Raw genomic sequence first — 18,572 nt, forward strand, 5'->3', positions numbered from 1 at the left:
TATCCTGTCCCACAAAGTCCCTTTCAGTATGCCACTTTATATTAGAGATTATTGAAAAGACACTTCTCCAAGTACATCATACAGTTCCAAAAATTAACCAACAACCTACAGGTTGATTCATCTATGTAACTCTACTGAAACTTAGTAAATTATAAGCTGGGAAGCTGAACCAAGGAAATTTCCATACCAAAATTTACATTTCATTTACAAACTCAGTGACAATTTAACACTTGTACAAGCAGCATGGATTTTCCTATAGAAGTCTCAATTACTCCCCTGTCTTATTTGCACAGTAAGGATAAGTACATGCAAGATTGCTCTCCAATAGCCAAAAGAAATTGCTAGCCTCGGCAGAATCAATTCCTTATTAGATGTTTAGAAATGCGAAACTTATAAAAGATTATCTTCTATTTAAGGAATGATGCCTTTCCCTGATTAGTCTTGTTCTTCCCTTACAAACTGATATCATTAAGTGATAAATCCGACTGCTCACATTGCCTCAACTTCAGATACACTTTAATTCCATCCTTTTCCTTCCTCAAAGGTACCTCCCACCTCATTATAGCTTTATCCGGAGTTTGCATACATCACGTCCAAAATAAAAAGACATTTCCTTCCCCAGTCAATACATACACCCAATTATATAATCAGAAGCTAGTCACTTTACCTTCTGAAAGACAGATCTGCCCTGAGTTCAAGCAAGGTACCACAGTTCACCTTCATGTCGTTGCTAGCCTGTAATTATCTCCTCAAAAACCAAAGGCATATGTCTGTATACAAACTGAAGTACTAATGGAATATATTTCTCCTGTTAAATGTAGAAAAAAAATCAACACTACTAACTCCAGAGTAACTGGATGATAGCATGCAATAGAAATAGCTGGCCTGCTCAGTCCAATTTTGAGCTCATTTCACATAAGCTTATAAAATTTTGGATTTCAATCACGACAAAGCCCTCTCCTCTGCAGCAGAAGGTTTCTGTCCAAATTTTTGCCTCAAATAAAAGGATTCTCCTGCATCCAAAAACCACAAACAACTACTTTTTTAAATCACATTGCTGGGCATCTACAGGCAGCTTTGCTAGTCAGTTTAACTGCAAGAACTTTGTTACTATGTATCCTGCTATGTATCCTGTGCACGGAAGTGAGAGTTTGTTGCCAATAGTGCCACAAAACAAAGTAAACCACAGGATTTGTTTATGTTGCATTAATATATACATAGTTGCCTTCAATACAAGCACAGATCAAGTTATTCAGCATTTTGTCATCCTTTTAAACGATTGTCACTTTCAGTGCATTTGTGATGCCCCATACAGTGTGAATGAAACATCTTCCCCATGTGCATTGCAAGTTAGTTTTCACCAGGAAAAATGGGTTTTCAGCTGATCAGCCCAAGGCTCTTCTGCACTATTCTTAATGAGAGGAACCTAAGGCGGGAGCAAGTAAATATTAACTTAGTTTTACTATTACTTGTGAAAAGCCTTGCACGACTTATACCAAAACTTTGTAACTTGTGCTCTAATCAATGCGATGACTCAGTCAAGTTTTAATTGACCCCTCCACTGCTTCCCTGGAAAGCCAGTCAGAAGATGAGGGTGAAACAGTTCACTCAAGGTTAAACCAAATAAGTATAAGTAACAAGAGTAAGAAAATAAACTACTGATATAATTAACTTCTGCTGCTGCTTCTCCATTTATAATTTGAGATACAACACAGGACTGTTGGCTTTGAAACGTACCTATGCTGCATGTTACCAGGTTTGTAAGAAATACACTGCTTAAAACCAAAAAGCAGTAGTAATTAACAAACAGTATGGGCCTCAGGAGGACTTGCGCATTCAGAAGTTAACCTGCTGCCTACAAAGAAACTGGAAAAACTCCAGAATCTTCACACGCACCTCCTTCTCACCCTGACACGCACGTAATGCTTTATACTGTTCTCACAGTAACTCAGGAGGTCACTCGTGAAGTACGCCGCTTGCATCACAGCTCCCCACTTCCCGCACGCTGGAACACAGCGCACGCTCACGGCGCCGAGGTGCTCGGGCAGGGTTACAGCAACAGGTGCCGCAGCCTCCTGGCCCAGCGCTGCGCCCCGCCTCGCCCCTCCCAGCCAGCACCAGCCGGCACCTCCCGGCGCCCACCGGCTCCCAGCAGCCGCGCACCCCCCGCACGCCTCCTCCCGCTACCACCAGCCCAAGAGCAAGGAGTACCCAAAAACCATCACAGAAGCTCACAGATTATTATTAAACCCTTCCTGAAAACCCAGCAGCCCCCCAGCCCGGCCGCATGCCCCTCCACCCCAGGCTCCCCACCGGGAAGCACCAGGACGCCTCCCCCCCCCTCCCATCCCCAGGCTCACTCACCAACTTCGTCTTGTTCCGGGTCTCCTCCTCCGAGGAGCGCCCGCTCCGTTTTGCATTCATCTTGGTAGGGCCCGGGGGCTCGTCGCCACCCCCAGAGCCCGGAGCTGCCTGATCTTCCATCCTTCCGGCGGCTCCGCGCCCGGCACAAGGCCCCTTTTTCGTCAGGGCTGTATCCTCACGGCCCCATAGAGTCGGCACCCGCAACGGGGCGTCTCCCCGCCGCGGCTAAAGCAGTTCCTGGTGGTACTCAGGACGCCTACTCCCAATCAACCGCCTCAGACGCTGAGCGTCGCTACGCACGCGCACAAACAGATAACCGCTACTGCGCATGCGCTTACGTAGCGCGCATGAGCCGTGCGCGTGCCGCCTTTATGACGGCGGGAGGCCGCAAACGGTAGTGGGGCGTTGCCTGGAAATGGCGGCGCAGGGCGGGGGTCGGTTGTGAAGAGGAACTCCAGTTAGAAAGATGTAAGAGTGAGAAAAAGCTGATTGTTATAGGGCTAGATAGTACAGACCCAGTGAGTAGGATGGCTTTATTGTGAAGGTACTTTGCTTAGTTTTTCCTTAAATTGTTGAGCTCAAGAAAGGTCTGCACCTCATGCATGGAATATCAACACCCCACACTGAGGGCTTTTAATGAGGTGTCTCTGACTGAAGTACGTTCCTTTGCATTTTGTTTTAGGAGTACATTAGGTGCATAGGATAACTGTGGTGTGTTGTCTACAACTGAGTTAGCCACAGATGAAAGCCTTTTTTACCTCTCACATTTGGGAAGTCCAGTCCCCAAAGTCTGAGCTTTCTGTGTACGTTCATGGTTCGTAATATCAAAATAAACTGCCTGAAGTGCTTCTGTAGAAAACAGAATCCCTTTAGCTGGACCTCACGTATGTCCCTGTATCAATATAATTGTTATATAAAAGAGAGGAAAAATAGGCTTTTTGTATTGGCATAGCTGAACATATGTTTAAGTTACCAGGAAAACAGCCATAGAAACAGTCACTGTCCGTTGTAAGAGGACAAGGGCAACCCAAAAATCTTTGGAGTCCAGATTTATGTACAAACATATCATTTCATTATCCTGTAGATGTTCCCAGTTTTGCACATCTTCCACAGCAGACCTTTTTTGTTCAACATGCAAGTAAGACCTGTATAGTACAAGTTTCTCCCATCTCTGTCTCCATACCACATCTACTGACATACATGGTTAAAGCATGCCTGAGATTCATGGAGCAATTTGGCATTTCTTGAGGGTCCCCAAGAACAGCCTCAATACCAGATGAAATAATACAAGTTTTTTAGCTATACTCCAGAATTTCCAGAATTATAGTATTCCTATTTCTATTCCACCCCAACCCCCACCCAGATTTGAGGACCAAAAAACAATATTCCACATAAGAAGCAACAACTTATGAGCATATAAATTCTGCAGGCAATTTTAAGCAAAAGGAGTGAGGACTGTCTCAATTAGGAAAATTTAAATGAGAGAACCCCCCCCCCCCCCCCCCCAAAAAAAAAGAAAAAAAAAAGCCACAACTGCTTAAGGCAACTAAACAAACCTAAGATCATTTTGGCAATCAGCTTGCATTGTGGTGTTTTGTCCCATCTCCAACAGCAATTTAGGTATGGCCTGAGGGTGAAAACTTGTAGTTTTATAAAACATTCTTAACTTGACTCCATATCTAAGAAAATCTGTAACGGTACATTTAGCAAAATTCATTTTACAGTAGTAAAAATGTGTAGCTGCAGAAGGTTCCTTCTTTGTAAATGCTTTTCTCCTCTTGGTTTCTAATGTAATCTCAGTCAAACACTCAACTGCAACAAGTGAGTCAGACAATACCTTAATGACAGTAGGCTGATAGGTATGTCCCTCAATCATGTACTGTTTTATATCTGAATTTGAACAAAATAGGCTTTTCAAGATGACTGTCTGATACAGCAATCTAAGAACTTAACTTTCTAACATCCTCCCTCTAAACATATTAAAAAATACAACTATGAAAGTTTCTAGAATCTACATACTCCAAAAATACCTGGGGAAAAAAAAAAAAAAAAAAAGATTTATGAGATTTTATAAATCCAGTGACAGAATTTCCATCTACCAGTGAAGGCATAGGCTTGTGGATAAGCAGTTCTAAGAAAATTGAAGTCAACTTGTGACTAAACCAGCTATACAGGTTTCAGTCCTTGAGAAATATTCTGTCTTCTAGGTTTCTAGTATTGAAGAAGTAAGTTAACAAACTTGAAATATTTGTCCTAACCATCTAATTGGTTAATTGTAAGAGGTAGGACTTTATTATTATTATATATAGGAATTATTCTGCATACTACTACAAGAGAATACATACTGTATTTAACTTAACCACAAATAGGAAACATGCTGCTAAGTCACCCAGGGGTATGTATCCCATCTTTTCATCCAAAAATTCTACATCATGAGCACAACCACTCTACCACAATTAACATACCACAATCCTTCCACTACTGTAATGCTGTAAACTGCCTTCAGACTGTCTCATCTCCCCTCCTGGATTATCTTATCACTTATCTTAATTGACCATTAAAACAACGATGTTTTATGTTGCAATCATGAACAGTGTCACAAATGTTAACTAAAACAGCTAATTATGAACATTTATGTAAGTGAATAAGGATTACAAATTAGGTATCTTCGCAGCTGTTTCAAGAAGATTCTACAGTTACTTTTTTTTTTTTTTTTTTTTTTTTTTTTGGTAGCCATGACACAGCTGCAAAACAGTCCACTAATTAGGCTTTATATTTTTAAATTTTTGAGTAAGCTTACAAGTTTTGTCTATAGCTATTTATAGGAAGAGGAAGCTAACAGCTTCCCCCCTATTGTTTAAAAGTTGTTATGTTTAATGTGTTGACAATGTAATGATCTCTGCAGTCACAGAAGACCTATAGTTGACCTTTACTTATAGTATGTCTAGCTCTAATTTAAAACCTAAAGCACTGGAGCTAGATGAGGTATTGGTATGAGATATGTACATAAAAGGTACAGAGTCAACTTATGCCAAGGCACTTTATTCATTAGGTGAATTAGTAAATAGACAGAATACTGTTTTTAATCTAAACAAGTATTTAGTGATTTGCTGCAGGCTAAGCTCATCAAAAATACCAAAAACAGAAATCCATTTTTAGCTTTGTGCTTTCTAAAGTGTTGTGGTTTTGTTTTTTTTTTTTTTTTTTTTTTGTTCTTTGCTTTTCTTTGTTTTTGCTGTTTTTATTGTATTTAATCAGAAGCATTTTTCCCTTCTTGGAGCACTTAACTGCTTCAGGTGAATTCTACTTCTCTCATTTTCTATATTTTGACCACTTATCCTACAATTCTAGACCACAACAAAGTTTCTCTTCTTCATGTGATTGTTGCATTCAAGTCCATGTGATTGTTGCATTCATGCCCATGTGATTGTTTTCTGGAAACAATGCACATATGAAAAAATTGCACAGGATGACCTCGGAGAATGACTTAAAAAAAAAAAAAAAAGGAAAAGGTAAATATTATATTTATTCAAAAAAATAGGAGCAAAAATACTTCTGTTGATTTGGAGTTTATCCCAAAGGAGAAAAACAGTCAAACTAAATAAACATACACACACACACCAGATGTTATAAGAAGTTTCTTATATACATACTAGTTTCTTATTTACTGATTCTCCTTTTCCCCCCTTTGCTTCTAACACATGAATTTGTAGTCATAGGTGGTGCAATATGTGGTTATTTACACAATTATCCAAATTTTGCCCTTTGCAGAAATTTCTCAATATTGTTGGCAAGCAGAATGCCTTTTGCCATCATTCCAGGAGGAATTTTATCTCTTTAAATCCTCCAAGAACTTTTGAGCTTTCTTCTCCTTCATCCATAAATGGTGTTAGCTACCTGAGAGTATGGGAGTATATGCTAGTGAAAGAAGTGCTTATGTGCATAAATTGATGATTTAGTTTGGAAGTTATCACTGTTATGGTTTTGATTTAAGTTTTTCTACATGTAATTCTCACAGTCCTTTTAATGGAAAGTTGTTAGTCTGAAGTTGTTGAGTTTTATTCAAACTGTTATTTCTCTTTAAAAGGTTTTCACCTGTGTTAAATGAAGTGGGTGCTGCTTTGGCCTTTCTGTTTCTTTTTATTTGTTTTAATCTGTTACTTTTCTTGCCTCCTGGTGCTCCTTTTATGTACAGCAAGCATTCATGTGACTTTTAAGTGGATTGCAAAAGCGATCTGGGTTAAAATTCACCTCACTTAAAAGTTTTGATTCAGAGCCTTGATTTTGCCTATCATACAGTTACAGGAATACCTAGCTTGTGTTTCCAACGTTATTCATCTGTCCCTTCAAAGAATCCAAGACCCTGTTCTTATCTGACCAAGCTATGTAGTCTTGTACTGGAAACTGCTTATTTTTGAAGAACAGCTGTGAGAATGACTAAAAGAGAGCCAGAGGGGAAGTAGAACTGTAGGCAGATATGGAGTTGTTGGTAGCTTAAAGATTAAAAAAGGAAAACATTAACATGGAAACATTTAAAACCCCAAATCCACTGCAAAGATTAGGGACTTAATGAAAGACAACTACATAGCAATAATTAGACTGTTGCAATCAGTGAAAATTACACTTCATTTCACTTACTGTTGCGCTTTTTTTTTTTTTTTTTTTTTTTTTTTTTTTCCCACAAAGGATTCTTTTTGGTATTTTACAAGCATAATGTAATAACCTTAATAAGGTAACTGTTAAACCTAAATTATTCTTTACACACGATAACCTTGATGTTACTGTTCTGTATCTATCTTGTTGAAATGCCTCTTTATTTGTAACTGAAGATGCTTAACAAAGTGACCAAAGCAGTAAAGCAGTGTGTATTTTAGTTGGACTATTGACTTGTATATAACTGCAGAAAGCTCTGTCTACTGGACACACTTACATAGAAAGTGTCAAAATGCAATACTGCAATACTTGCAGTTTCAAGAGAACAAAAGAGCTTTCCTGGATTTAATTACTTTCAGACAAATCAGTTGATATAATGACAATTGTTATTGTTTACTTCTGGTCCATTTTGGATCCTTAAGTGATATTTTAATCAAACTTATGTTTGTACATGAGTTCATACTGTGAGTTCACATCTTCTGAATGGCATTTCTGTTTTTGTTAACTATTTTCTTTACTTCTCCCCTACTTAACAAACCTAATGTAGAAGTAGAAAAGCTTGATATTCTTGAAAGCTTGTAACTAGTTCATAAAACAGTGTTGTTGGTAAGACCTAAGTCTCCCTTTCATCTTTTGTGATATATTAACTTAATCTTTGTATAATTTTAATAGCCATGATTAGCCAGTTAAGTTAACCCTTGAAATTAATTGTAGGAAGAAAGTCTGCATTTTAATGAAAATTATTATTTTTCTTTATTTCTAGTGAACAAATACTTGTCCCAAGATAATATCTACAGATAAGAATCTGTACTTAGAGCTTAGTGAGAAATTGGCAGTAGTATATTGTGCTAAGACAGTGAGCTTGTAAGTGTAGGGAAAATAATAAGAGTTAACATAGTAAACTCAAATTCAGTTCTGAAACAGACTGATTGTTACATCCTTTCAACCAAAAGAAGGTGTCATTATTTGAACCAGCTATGAAACAGTTATTTTCTCAGGAGAAGAATGAGAAAGCTGTTGGTAGTTTTCCAGTCTTTCTTCAGTAGATAATTTAATGGTCCTGTTTCTTTGTGGGACATTTAGGAAGATGTGAGTACATCCAACAGTGCATGACTTGAAAGAGGATTGAAGTTGCTTATGCGTTAGTTTTCTTTATACTGTGCATATACAGATATTGGAACAGCTCAGCTTCTCTGAATTTTACAAACATTGTATATATATATATATATATATATATATAAATCTTCTTGGATTTTTTCTATGGCAAAATAAAAATGTACTTATTTCTGTTTAGTGCCTGGTTAAACAACCATCATCTGTGAACACGTTCAGTCTGAGGAAGGTTATACATCCTTGTACTCAGCAGTTATCCAATGTTGCCTTTGCCTTACTGGGAAAAAAATTAGTCACTCTATTACAAAGAATAATGATGTGACATTGCTTGAACTCTGAACTGATCAGTATGAGTTCACATGGTGATCCTTAGTATTGAAGCACACCTAAACAACACACTAGTGGAGTATGCTGTAGGAACTTTTACAGTGCTTCCTTTGGAGTACATCTTTAGGGTTTCTTTTTTGTTTTATTTCTTTTTTTTTTTTTTTTTTTTTTTTTTTTTTTTTACAAAAGGTCTGTTCATACAGATTTCCTTTATGACCGAAAAACATCTCCGCAAAAAGTAGGCTTCAGAATACAGCACCTATGTTCTGTGTAGCTCTTGTGAGATCGGTCTTTTCAGTGAGATGAGTCACTAGATCAATTTATGTAGTCACATAGACACTTGTTTATGGTTGAAGAGACTAAAGTTAAAAATATTTTAACCGTATGAATGTTCAGATAAGGGTGATGACATATTTGAGAACAAATCCCAGTGCTTTTTACAATAGAGCCATTATTTTAAGTTGTGTAATTCATCGTTTGGTTAATTGGTGGTCTCAGGCTTTATATCAATTATGTCACACTCCCTGAAATCCTCAACAGTAGTTTCCACATTCTTCTGTAGTGTACTATTTATTGTTATAGGAGGACTAATCAACTAAACATTCCTCTGCTGCTAAATACAGCCAGCAAGCTGCTTATGAGTCAGGACTCTGGCAGATAATTTTTCTGCATATCAGTGGGACCTTATTGGCTAGCTATCTTGTTCTTTGTATGAACAGATACCAGCATTTTTTTACTTTCTAGGTTGATGATCTGGTAAGCCATGTTTTCAGTATTTGCTGTGTGTAGTGGAAATACTAAGTCATGGCCTGAAACAGTGATTGAGCACTCGATGGGAAGGCAGGGCCAACCCAGGGGAGCTCAGGTGCATGCAATGAAGCAGTTGGAGCAGTTGAAGGTGGAGCAGTTTTTCTTCTTTTGTTTCTGCATCAACAGCTGGTGTGCTTGGGCTTGTTCTCATTTGCTGTAGCCTAGAATTGTGTGACTGTAATTATTGCTATACTTTCTGTCATATTACAGCATTTCTCTGTGGTAAGCTTATGCTTGTAAAGGACTGTAAGTAAACAATTTTCTCATACAATCATTCTGGAGTATAATCTACAGTAAGGCTGGAAATTTACAGTGCTGTATGCTTGATTGTTTAGTAATTAGCTTTTCAAATGTTCACGAATCTCATTACTAAAAAGAGCAGCAGTGAAGAGAAAGTTACTGAAAAAAGACTGTTACCTGGAACAATCACTAAACAATTTTATAGCACTTTTGAAAATATCTTGAAGTGTGCTAGGATATCATACCTGTGAATGAAGGGATATTTAACATGACTTCTACTTTACTGAAGCTGTGAAGTTAATTTCCTCCATAACAGCTGTCTTGGAAAATAACTTCTTTTTTTTTTTTTTCTTTCCTGCCTGTTATTTCTATATCTCCTGCTATAATATCTATGATATTACATAATCTGTATATAATGTCCATGTTTAAAAAAAAATAAATAGAAAGAGGTGATTGTCAACAGCTTGCTAGAATTCCTTAACCTAATACCAACTTTGAAAAATAGACTATCACTCAAGTCTGTCCAATGCTCACATTTTTGTGCAAAAATTTTTCTATTTAAAATAAGCTAGCATAATAAGAAGCTTGCTATCATGTCTAATCTGTCTGATTAGTGGATCAAGAATTGTCAGTAGTTATCAGCTGTGCACTTGGCTGAAATAAAGGTAATAATCTTTGCTTGTTCCTGACCAATTACTTTAATCTCAGGCCTTCACAGATGGGAAGTATTAAATGAAAACTTTTATTTAAAAACAAACAAACAAAACAAAACAAAAAAAAGCAGTAGATAAGAACCATTAAGCAACCACCTAGAAGTGAATGGTGTTTTTAAAAACAAACAAAAACCCCATGTCTTCTAGTGTAAAGTGTTGTCTGGGAGATTAAAATACTAAGTTCAGTTCAGATGAGCAGAGTGCTGGAGTTTGTCCTCCAAGTGTCAAGATGAATGTTCTTATTGCAGGTATGTCAGGTACCAGATACTTCCATCTGAACATGGGAAAGCTTTTGTTGAAACTGATACATCTTCTCCGAAGTGTGTTGTTCCTAGTTCATGCATCTCCTGCTATTCCTGATACTATTTGCATTTCTGTGCTTTGACAACTGCTCCCTCAGTTCAGGCTTATGATGACAATCTGTCAGCACTACTGGTTAAACACTGGCACAAAGAAGGTTAGTGCTTAGGAGAGCACTTGCTGCACTTTGCCCTTCTATGATTAGGAACATTTGGTATATCTACAGGTTTTTTTTTTTTTTTTTCCCCCACACTAACACAGTTAGAATGGAGGATATAATCCTGCATCTTTTTTCCCACTATTTAGTTTCATATCTATAGTTAAATTGCAAAATGAAATGCCTGATACTGTTATTGTTTAGGTAAGTAAATAATGTCATGGTTTCTGTTGTTACTTAGCTTTCTTATTCTTCTTCTATTGATAACTGACAGTAGTATTCATAGTAGTATAGGGCATTATATCTGCTTGTCTGCATTCTAAGACTTTTCTAAACAACTCGCAGCAGTGTCTAGCACTGAAGTCTTTCATAATAGAGCAACCTGAAACGCTAATAAAAAGTTAGCTATTAGTTGTGTTAATGCATGGCTAGTTCACTTAGAATTTTCTCACTTAACTAGGAGATTGAGTTCTGTTGCTATGTTGTCAGATTATCTTGCTGTTGTAAGCCTTTGCTAGGGCAGGTATTTGTAAAGAAAACTTTCTGATGTTTGTTTATAGCCTCTTACCACAATGTTACCTAAAGCATGTTCTAGAACTTTTTTTCCTTTTTTTTTTTTTTTTTTCTTCTGCGTAGGAGAATGTGGCAAATAATCATGAGCCAGCTAATAGTCTGGGTAATATCCAGTGAGAAAGATTTTAGTTATATTGGTATGCTATCTCAGGGTTTATGCTTGTCTCAAATATAATGACCTGTTTCTTTCAAAAGTTGTTTAAGTTTCTCCAGCGTGAAGAAACAGCTTACTTCAAAAATGGGCTTATACTGACTCATCAGTGGGGTTCCATTCTTTATATTTGCTTGTTATCCTTGATTCACAGCAGCCACGCAGTCTTCTAAATCACGGTGAAAGAACAGAGAAGGAATAAAAGGAGAATGGGGAAACATAGTATTTTGAAAGTTTAAGTATCTTGGGAATATGGGCTTCCCCTAGCTCCCTTGCTTTATAAAAGTTATATTTCTAGGCAACCTGGCTGCAGTTCAGTTTTTTATCTCAGAAGTTCTCCTGGTTTTGACTACTTCTGGCATTCCCTGTTTACATCTAGTCAAGGAGTTTGCTGTTTTGTGTCATTAGTTTAGCCAATTTGCTTGTGAAATGACAGCAGCAGTATGGAAACTTCACATAACTGGCACGCCAAGTGCTTTCAACTAGTGCCATGCTGATAAGAATGTAATTGCAAGGGGAGACTAGTGTGGTATCTTTAAACCATAAATGAAAAATATCATAGCATGTTGAACCTACGTGAGTAGTAAAGAACAAGTATTTGGAGAAAAAGAAAGCATGTGGATTTTACAGAAGTATTCTTGTTTTGGCTTTTGTCTGTGTATGTGTCGCTTGCATTTTTATTCATGACTATGTCAGTACATGAAAGCGAGTGTTTTCTTAGTAAGCAGACTTAAACTTGTGTTGGATACATTTTCATAATGTGACCACACAATTTGCAGAAATCAGGAAACAGCTTTTTGTCATACTTCCTTTTTGAGGGAGTGCTTCATCATGACACTTCACAAAATTAAACAGTAATTTGCCAGTTCTGGGCAACACCCAGTCTTGCACACTGAAGAAAACAGAGACAAACATTTCAGTTGTTAGAATAATTGAAATCAGATATTTTTCCTCCATCAGAATTACTGACAATTACTCAGTTTCCTGTTGTGCACCTACAACAACTAAAAGGAAACTTCGAGTAGTGCCAACGATCTTTGTACAAATAGAATTGCTGTATACCGGATCTTTGTGTAACAACATGTATGAGAAAAGGTTAAGTGCTCTGTTTTCTGCAGGATCACTGAAAATGTGGGTTTTTCGGGGGTTTTTTGGGTTTTTTTTTTTTTTTTTGTAGTGAATCTGAAACAGAAAAATAAACATGTCACTGGGCATCAACTTAGTTTAAAGCATTGAAATGACTCCTTTGTAAAAATATTCTGCTTAAAGTGGTGTCTTTCAGTTATCTGACAAATAATTCCATAGAATGCTGCTTTTAAAAGAAAAACAAGTTTCTGCAGTCAGTCAACATGGTTCTTGCCATGTAGGATCAATGTTTCAATTTGAAGTGTGTTAGATGCCAAATACTAGCAGCTTAGAGCCTCTGACTTGGTGACTTGTTTCAGTGAAGGTACATTGTAAAATGTGTGTGATCTAAATAGAAATTTCAGATTTCTATCTGATCCAGTTTGTGCATCTCTGAATTGAAAAATATTGTCTTAACTTGCATTTGGCTGCAGTGGTATAGCAGTGATTAACAGTAACAGGTTTGCTTAATGAGTTTTGCAGGTACCTACAAATGAATAGTGAGTGAAAGGGAGGTATATAGCATTTGCTGCCAGTATCCTTTAAACTTTTAATTAACATACTAGTCATCTCTACAACTTGTGTAAATGCAGCTGATGTTCCATTTTGTTATTTCTGAAGCTGAAACAGACGCATTTGACTCATCATAAGCACTCCAATAAAGCTATTAAAAGCTCCTGCAAACCTATTGCTGTGTGGGATTCCTAAAAAACTTACTGGGGGGGAGTGGGAGGAGAATGCACAGCTTCTAAAAGATATTTTGGAGGCCTAGTTACACTTTACAAAAACAAAGCAAATTTCTAAGAATAAAATAATCAACAAATGGAAAACAGCATTTTTTATTATTATTAGAAAAAAAGATGTATCCATATTTCAGAATGCTCGTCTTAATCTAATTTATTTTCATGGTTAGACAAATACTTCTCTCTGCTTTGAAAACAGGCATACACACATGTTTCTTGCACTGGCTTTACAGATAAGGCTTTTACTTCTCAGACCTCATTAAGCAGTCAGTTGAGCAGGCTAAATGAGCATTCCAAGTAGTAATGGATACTTACTCCATGTAAGTACAACAAGATTATGTGATACTGAAGTACTGAGTGCTTAGCTGGAGCAGTATCATTTATATTACAAATAAACACATCGGGTAAACAATTCATGTGTTTATGATAGCAATATGATCTCCTACCTATTAATAAGGTAGATCTGGGTCACTAGATGAGGGTTTTTTGTTTTACACTTCAAGCTCTGTATCTTCTGTTCTACCTATCTGAGGGGATCTTAGCCTTTTCAGAAAATAAATGGCTTCTTTTAAGTATTAAACCTGAACGGAAAATATGTAGGCAGAAAGCTTCCAACAGAATGTGTTTCTAAAAATCGAACTTCATTATTTTAAGCCAATTTACACACACTCTGCATGCTTATTTTGTTTTATAACGTTCTAGATTGTTGTTACAGTGCTTATGTAATCTTGTGGAACTTGTCTTGTTTTTTCCAAGTTCACATGCAAGTAGTTTTTTCTCTGAGATTTTTGACAGATCATTAGAACTACAATGAGACTGAAAATGTAAAAGCAGAAATAATTTTATGAACAGCGAAGTTCACAAAATTTTACTTCCTTAACTTTGTCTTGTTTACATTCTCATATCCAAGGTATCAACTTTGTCTCATCTAGGCAAATTTCAGTTACCTCTTTACCACTGAGGTTCTCTGGTGCATAGGGGATACATTTATGCTGTAGCTTTTCTCCTTCAGTTAAAATTTACTATGTCTCTCTTCACTGTCTGTCTTCAAAGATATTATAAAAGCTGCTTCCTGATATTTTCTTGAAATTTTTTTGGAACTGGTATTTAAAAAAAACTAAAAACAGAAGGAGTACAGGAGTACTTCTTCATCTTTATAACACTAGTAGTTCAAAAACATTCATGAGAAAGTTCTTACTGATATTAATCTGAAGAGTTCTGGTGTGGTAGAATCAGCAAAGCATTTGTAAAATGACAGTAGAAACCCAATCTGATCCTTTTGCTACCTGCTTATAATGACATTGTCTTAATTAAAGATAATTTGTCATCTGTTTAGGACTACAAAAGTTAAATGAATTATTTAATGAGCACTGTGATACATATCACAAGGAATACCGAAGATGATCTGACCTTAATCAGTGTTTGTGCTGCTATCCAAATCAGATTTTCCACTTTGAGCTAAGATTTGGAAAGTGGAGTTTAGATATGTAATCCCAATATGATTTTGATACCCTCTTGTAGAATTTGTGTGGTGTGGTCCTATTGTTGAGACAAAAATCTTGTACATTTGGCCTGTGTGAATACTCTAGTCAAACATTTACAATATTTAAATACAGAACTATGATGACACATAAGAAATAGATCAAATCTGTGTGATATTATTCATTGAGCAATAAGGGAATTAACTATTACATAAATAGAGAGTGCATCAGCTCTGCATTTACTCTCAAGTACATCAGTGAAGCCTTGAGATAGTGTCCAACACCAAGGCTTTGCTTGGGTTTTTAGAAGGATAAACGTCAACTGCATGGGTCTGCATGAAGGGGTGAAGGGAAATGGGCAGGGAGTAGTTGACACGTTGTTTCTAAGGAATAATTATTCTGCAACAAAACAGTGAAAACAAGAAATGTATTTGAAAGTGAATCTTTTTGTTGGGGAGGTAAAAAGTGATTGACTTTAAACCTGAAAAGCAAAAACTGAACCCTTCAGAAGAAGGGCTTGTATACCAGCTAACAAGTAATCTCTTTTAAAAGCAGCATGTGTGTGTGCATTCATGTTTATGCAAATTACCTTTCATTTTCTCCTTTTATCTCCTTTTGTGTTTTGTTTGGTCTTAATAAGGGTATTTCTGCGTATGTACTGGGTTTGCTTAGGTCTCTGGATGATGGACTATGTCTAGTTCTTTGTAACTGTCAGGGCTAAGTTAGGGCTTTGTAATACTTTTGAAAGAAAGCACGCTTTATGATTCTGTGATTTAACTTTTAATCTTCGGTATTTTTCTTTATTTACAATTTTGTATTGGTATCCATAAACTGAAATGTTCATGATAGGTAACTAAGAATTAAGCACATTTAGTTGCTTTCCCTGAGTGTTCATAGAACATTATCTCTATAGTTGCATCTTCCAAGATAAGGTCTCTAACGTTACTTAAGTTTCAGAGTTGTTTTGAAACAATGAAGAAATGCGTGTCTAGTACTTATGGTGGCCAGAACATCAAGCTCTTAGAATGCAACAAAAGAGATACAAATACAGTAACCATGTCTTATTCTTTGTAAACATTCCCGAGTGGAGAAAAAAAATACATTGTTGTTTAATTGCAATCTATACAGATAAGAATATAACAATGTATACCAAAGATTATGGTTAGCAAGAATGGTTTGCACTATCTTTTCTGCTGCATCTCAAAATAAGGTTGTCTTCCCATTGTCTATGTTTCTATCCATCTTACCCAAGTAGATGGATTTCACTATTGAAAAATAATATATAACTTGACAATTATTTCTATGGGAAAAAGATGCTGTAAAGCTGATACTGTGTATCAGTACTTCACTTACAGTTTTAGGTAGTAAATAACCAAACTGATCAAGTTATTGCAGGTACCTCATGTGCTTTGTAGACTACTGATTAGTATCTGCTTTGTAGGCAGTAGTTTCAGAGATGTTTAAAGTCATACTGAATAAGATTTCTTTAGCAAGTGGCTACCCCAGTGTGAGCCATTACCACTGTCAGAAACTGGAGAACATATTACATGTGATGTCTGCTTAAATGAATTGTTCCACTTATGAGCTAGCTCACTTTATTGGAAATAATTTCAAATGATACCTTGTATTTGCATATTTGTTGTTAGGATAAAAATGTTTTAATGACATGGAAAAGGTTCAAAATTAAAATTAAAAAAGTAAAAAAAAAATTAACATTTATGATTGCGTTTGCTCATTGAATCACTAACTTGAATTAGGTATAGCGGATGATTTATACTTTCATATCATGCATTTATAATTTGCACTGGAAAAAAAAAAAAAAAAAGTCCCAGGTGCTGTGCTTTTTCAAAACATCTCTCAGCCATATGGAAATGTAAATTGCAAATTCAGTGCACAACAGTAATCCCTTGGTACAGAGCAACCAATTGCATTAAGGAACCATAATTAATATCTTTAAATATTCTGCAGAGCAGCTTTATATTTAACTTCAAGTAGCAAGTAAAAATAATTTTGCAGTTATGAACTATGGATTACTGGTATTTCAATATACACAGGATTTTCTTGAGTTTACTCTGAACAGTGATGATGTTGAATAATTGCCATGACTTCAGGTGGAAGTTAACTAGGATACAGAAGCCATATTGGACATGTTAATCATTATTTTACATATGAAACAGCTTAGCTTCTAAATTTTAAGTATTGCTCGATACTGCGAAAGGAATATTTACTCCCAACTGGAGCAAGTCCCACAATTGTGGCAGATATCTGTTGGTTCTTCAGAAACAGATAAGGCCAAGAGTGCAGAAGTCTACTATTAGCATGGAATAAGGCTGACTTTTAAATGGACTGCCAAAGTGGCTCCAGAAAGGCAAACAAAAACTATGTGACCTTTCTTATACCTTAGTTCGTTCTTGAGTCGAGGGGGTTAGCTGATATTTCCTTGACCATAATTTACTTCTTTACCCAAGAGTTTAGGTCTCCAGTTTCTTCAGATGAGAACTGTTATCAGCTGTTGCTCTATACATAAACATTGAAATACAAACAGAGCATCATTGCTGTACTAGCAATTCTGTGAAATACAACTCTCATTAAATTCTCCTTTTCATGAGTATGCTAGAAACCATGAAATGTTTCCAGGCTCTCACAGTATTTCACACTGGAATACAAAAATAGAGAGAAATACACTTTTTTTTTTTTTTTTTTTTTTTTTTTTTTTTTTTTTTTTTTTTTTACTTCTGAGAGGAATTTGAATGTTCCCTAGCAAGAGTGGCAGTAATGTTGTAGCAAATTTTAGTTGTGTGAATAATTTCAGAAAGAGATGCTCTCTATTAAAGGATGAATTGCCTTAAATATGATTAAGTGTAATAAGCATTAATTCATTTTCAGTTTAAGGACTTTATCACATCAAACTGCTGTTAGTGATTGATCACTGTCATCTTCAGCTGTTTATGCTAGGAACTTCAAAATCTGTGATCTAGATTTCAAGATAAACTGTAAGAGCTATTTTATGAAATTACTATTATACTCCATGCTGGTTTTTGTTTGTTTGTTTGTTTGTTTGTTTTCCTTGTTTTGTACAGTGTAATTTTACTTCTAAGTGCTACTGGAAACTGCTGTGCTTAAGAAATACTGTTTTCCAGCATGTAACAGGGACTTGTAGCTAAATGAAGAAATGCCTTTATTTTTCTGAAGGCCAGAGTAGCTGTGAGTCTCAAGTTAATGATATGGAGCTAATTAATGGTATGGAACAGTAGTGCCTCTTTAGGTATTTAGAAACTCAATGAGGTAATCAAAGATTAAGCTGAGACTCCAATAAAAGCTGTCTGGCATTTGGAGGCTGCTGAGTGACTGCAGTCAGAATAAGTCACAAACTTGCTGTAATGCATAGAATGTATATTTTTGGAGAGGTTATGTATCTTTGTAGAGTGATAATAGTGGAAAACAAAAATATCTGTATTGGAGATGTAGGAGTATGTCCATGTTTCACTCACATATGTTTACCTTGTACCAAGAATGCATTTATTTTTGTTGAAGGAATTCTGAATTTGATCTTTATCAGCATGAAATGGAGTTCTAATATTTAAGCAATATGAAATAAGTTTTGGAAATAGACACGTGAGTAAAAGGACTGTCTGCAGTATTCAAATCAGGTTATGATACAAGCTGTGCAAAGGCAGTACTACATATGCTCTAGCAGCTTTTCTGCAGGAGAAAAATAGACTTTTCTTTTTTTTTTTTCCATTGGTTGAATGTCCTTTAATACAATTCCCCTTTTTTTGTGTTTTAAGTCCTTTACAAACTTAGTCATTGCATCTCACTATG

General features: G+C 36.2%; 1 protein-coding gene and 1 long non-coding RNA gene across 13 annotated transcripts in view; one reads left to right on the plus strand and one right to left on the minus strand.

The window, feature by feature from the left end:
- Positions 1 to 2,648, minus strand: part of DIAPH2 (diaphanous related formin 2) — a 159,865-nt gene extending 157,217 nt beyond the window's left edge. For all 9 annotated transcript variants that reach the window (XM_040698666.2, XM_015278161.4, XM_015278159.4 and 6 more), the window contains exon 1: positions 2,365 to 2,648. In XM_040698666.2, coding sequence (XP_040554600.1) covers positions 2,365 to 2,484 — 120 coding nt within the window. In that variant the 5' untranslated portion in view covers positions 2,485 to 2,648. The remainder of the gene's footprint in view (positions 1 to 2,364) is intronic.
- Positions 2,649 to 2,729: 81 nt separating this feature from the next.
- LOC121110810 overlaps positions 2,730 to 18,572 on the plus strand; it is a 55,648-nt gene continuing 39,805 nt past the window's right edge. For 2 of the 4 annotated variants that reach the window (XR_005859973.2, XR_005859976.2), the window contains exon 1: positions 2,730 to 3,020. This is a non-coding gene — a long non-coding RNA (uncharacterized LOC121110810). The remainder of the gene's footprint in view (positions 3,021 to 18,572) is intronic. The other 2 variants (XR_005859975.2, XR_005859974.2) reach the window with 1 other exon arrangement.

The sequence above is a fragment of the Gallus gallus genome, chromosome 4, assembly GCF_016699485.2.
Source record: "Gallus gallus isolate bGalGal1 chromosome 4, bGalGal1.mat.broiler.GRCg7b, whole genome shotgun sequence".
Taxonomy (NCBI): domain Eukaryota; kingdom Metazoa; phylum Chordata; class Aves; order Galliformes; family Phasianidae; genus Gallus; species Gallus gallus.